Raw genomic sequence first — 3,582 nt, 5'->3', positions numbered from 1 at the left:
GGGTGTGCTGGGGGTAGGACTCACATGTTGTCCCTACAGTCCGGTGGGGCGGGCAGAGGGGGGGAGAGCAGGTTGAATTGCGGGGGGAATGGGTGGATGGGGGTCCCTGCTCCTGCTGCCTCCGCCACCCTGGGCCAGAGGTTGGGCCAGTGGAGGGGCCCCGGGGGGAGGGGGAGGAGGAAGAGGGGTGGGGTCCTAGAGGGGTGCAGGGTAGGGGCTGGGGGGGAGCGGGGGCACAGGGCTGGAGTCCCGGGGATGAGGGAGCTGCACTTGAGGGACTGTCACTGAGGCCAGGGACTGGGTATGGGGGGGCGGGGCGGTCACCAGGGTCAGAATTATGGGGATGGAGTGATGGCTGGGGGGAGGCCTTGGATGTCTGAAGTCGTGGGTAGGTATGGGGTTCACCAGGGTCAGAAGTCATGGGGACGGAGTGATGGCTGGGAGAGCCCTGGGGTCACTAAAGTCATGGGTGGGCATCTGGGATCACTGGGATCAGGGGTCAGGGGCGCACCTCTCACAGACCCGCACGGTCCAGGCGGCGATGATCCAGGAGGAGATGCTGAAGACAAGGAGCACGGTGCCCGGGCAGATGGTCATGAGTGTCTTCATGACGAAGCGCGTGTTGAAGGTGATCTTGTTGAGGGCGCCGATGCTGCGGCTGGAGGCGTCCGTGAAGATCCTGCTGTGCAGCAGCATGACACGGCCCAGCAGGTAGAGACGCAGGAACATGGGCACAGATAGCAGCACGTCCACGTCGGCCTCGGCCGCTGCCGGCGCGTACGTGAAGGCTAGCCGCGCCGTCCACGTGAAGCGGTAGTGGCCGGGCACCGGGTGGATGGCGCACACGGCCAGCTCCAGGGAGATGAGGAAGACGCGCTCGCACGTCATGGCGATGCGCCAGTCGTCTGCCCCGTTGTCCACCATGAACAGCTGCGGAGGTCAGGCGGGCGGGATGAGGTGGGCCTCGGACACGAGACCAGGCCCCGGAGCAAGATCCCAGCCGAAAACCCCGTCGGCTTTTACAAGAAACATGGCCTCAAAGGCAAAACTCCCTAGTTCTCAGGGTCGGCCACAATTCAAGCTAAACGTGGCACAGATGTTTCCCCAAAAGTCAAACACAGAGTTACCAATGACCCAGCCATCTCATATAGGCAAGAGATGAAAATAGTCGTTCATTGTGTGCACGCAATCACAGCAGCACTGTTCACAGGCACCCAAAGTGGAAACAACCCAAGTGTCCATCAATGGATGAATGGATAAACAAAATGTGGTCCTTGCACACAATGCAACATTACTCAGCCATAAAGAGGAATGAAGCACTGACACATGCTACAATGTGGATGAACCTTGAAAACATTAAGCTGAGTGAAAGAAGGCAGTCACAAAAGGCCACCACTCAGGGCCAACGAGGCAATGCTGCCACCACAGTGGGCCTCGAAGGTGGGACGCTGAGCCAAGGAAGATCATTCTCCAGCCTTCAAATCTAACGGAATTTGCCTGGCTAGGTCTGAGAGAAGTGTAGGACCTGCCACCCCTCTCTTCTTTCATATTTCTCCCTTGTGGAACTGGAATGTCTATCCTATGCTTATTCCACCATTGTATTTTGGAAGCACACAACTTGTCTAGTCACAGTTGGAGGAAAATTTTGTCTCAGGAGGAACAGTACCTCGAATCTCACCCATGTCTGATTTAGATGATATTTAAATGAGACTTTGGACTTAGAGTTGACGCTGAAACGAGTTAAGACTTTGGGGGCTGTTGAGACGGGATGAGTGCATTTTGCATGGGGGAAGGACAAAGATTTGCAAGGCGGGCCAGAGGGTGGAGTGTTATGGACTGAACTTTGTCCCCTCAAAATTCATCCGTTGAAGCCCTAGCCCCCAGTATGACTGTATTTGGAAATAGGGCCTTTAAAGACATAATTAAGATTAAATGAGGTCATAGGAGTGGGGTCCCAATCCGACAGGACTGGTGTCATTTTATAAGAAGAGGAGGAGATACCAGGGATGTGTGAGCACAGAGCAAAGGCCATGTGAGGACACAATGAGAAGGTGGCCGTCTGCAAGCCAAGGAGAGAGCCTCAGGAGAAACCAACCCTGCCAGCACCTGATCTTGGACTTGCAGCCTCCAGAACTGTGAGAGAATACATTTCTGTTGTTTAAGCCACTCAGTTGTGGTGCTACAAACACACAGTGCTTCCTTATTTTTTCATTTGGCTGAATAGCATTCCATCGTACGGATGGACCACATTCTGTTTATCCATACATCAGTCAGTGGACATCTGGGTTGTTTCCACTTTTTGGCGATTGTGAATAATGCTGCTACGAACATACGTGTACAAGTTTTTGTGTGGATGTAGGTTGTTGTGTCTCTTGGGTGTGTAACTAGGAGGGGAATTGCTGGGTCATATGGTAACTCCATGTTTATCTGTTTAAGGAACTGCCAGACTGTTGTCCATAGTTGTATCTTCACAACTGCTTCCTTTAGTTCAGGGGTCACTGTCCCCCTCCCCCCAACCCCCAGCCAGATCAGGGGGCCAGACCCGCGTGCCAGACCCTGGGTGCCCCCTGACAGGTCTGCATACAGTGCAACGCAGGCAGGATTTTCCTACACCCATCTCCTGCCATACTGTGGCTCCTTGAGGTCAGGGGTCAAAGGCCAGACTCAAGAGCCACATCTGACACCTTTTGGTGTTCCCAGGCCTTGGTGCCAGCCTGCTGTGGTAACGCCTGCCTGACAAGCCCTGAACTGGGCTCTCCAGGAGCCTGACCAGGTTTTGATCAACCCCTGAAATAGGAGAATAGACTCTCTGGCACAAGATAAATCTTTCAAAAACAGGGTCCGATGGACTAGGAAAAGGAGCCTGGTGCCACAAACACTGGACCCCATGGCTGCAAAACCTCAGAAGACCCAGGGCTGTGAAAACAATCCACGTGCCCCAGAACCCCAGCCCACCTCCTGCTCCCCCACTGTTGGTGTTCTTTACCAAAGAATCAATGAAAATTAAAACAGTGTGTCTCCACAGAAGTCTTTTTTTTTTTTTTTTTTACTATAAAGAGGCTACTGATACTTTTATGTCTTAGAGGGCTGAGGTCCCAGGTGGGCTGGGGTCCCAGGTGGCTGGGGGAGGGGAGCTGCCCCAACCCCACTGGGCACTGACCTGGATCTCCCGGGCATGGTAGAGGACGACCAGGCCCAGCAGGATGACGGTGGAGAGGCTGATGAGGCATTTGAGTGCAAATGAGTACAAGGACTCCTGGACAAAGAGAGAGGGCAGGACAGACACTGTCAGGGCAGGCAGCCCTCCTGACCTCCAACCTGGTCGCTTCACTCAGAAAGTGAAGCTCCGGTCCTTACTCCTCAGGCCAGGGCTGAGAGCAAGGTGGGCCCAGCACTTCGGCTTATAAAGCCTGGCTTCACATGGGTACAGCACTCTACAGTTTATAAAAACTGACCTCATGCAGACGTAGCACTTCCCAGTTTACAGGCTGACATGGCTCTCATCTCCCTCTGTCCTCACATCCACTTGGGGACCCATGTAACCTGGTCCTGACCGTTCTTGAAAAAGGGAAAGCTCTTTCC

General features: G+C 54.2%; 1 protein-coding gene across 2 annotated transcripts in view; it reads right to left on the bottom strand.

Annotated features, from left to right (window-relative positions):
- Positions 1–3,582, bottom strand: part of KCNN1 (potassium calcium-activated channel subfamily N member 1) — a 21,490-nt gene that overhangs the window by 16,947 nt on the left and 961 nt on the right. Inside the window, exons 2-4 of one of the 2 annotated variants that reach the window (XM_007461034.1) lie at positions 3,161–3,256; positions 512–930; positions 25–33 (exon numbers count right to left, since the gene is read on the bottom strand). In XM_007461034.1, the coding sequence (XP_007461096.1) occupies positions 25–33; positions 512–930; positions 3,161–3,256 (524 nt within the window). The remainder of the gene's footprint in view (positions 1–24; positions 34–511; positions 931–3,160; positions 3,257–3,582) is intronic. The other variant, XM_007461035.1, reaches the window with a different exon arrangement.

Source organism: Lipotes vexillifer, unplaced genomic scaffold, assembly GCF_000442215.2.
Source record: "Lipotes vexillifer unplaced genomic scaffold, Lipotes_vexillifer_v1.1 scaffold469, whole genome shotgun sequence".
NCBI classification, from domain to species: Eukaryota; Metazoa; Chordata; class Mammalia; order Artiodactyla; family Lipotidae; genus Lipotes; species Lipotes vexillifer.
Note: the sequence above shows the minus strand (reverse complement) of the source record. Positions and strands in the feature narration are given on the sequence as shown.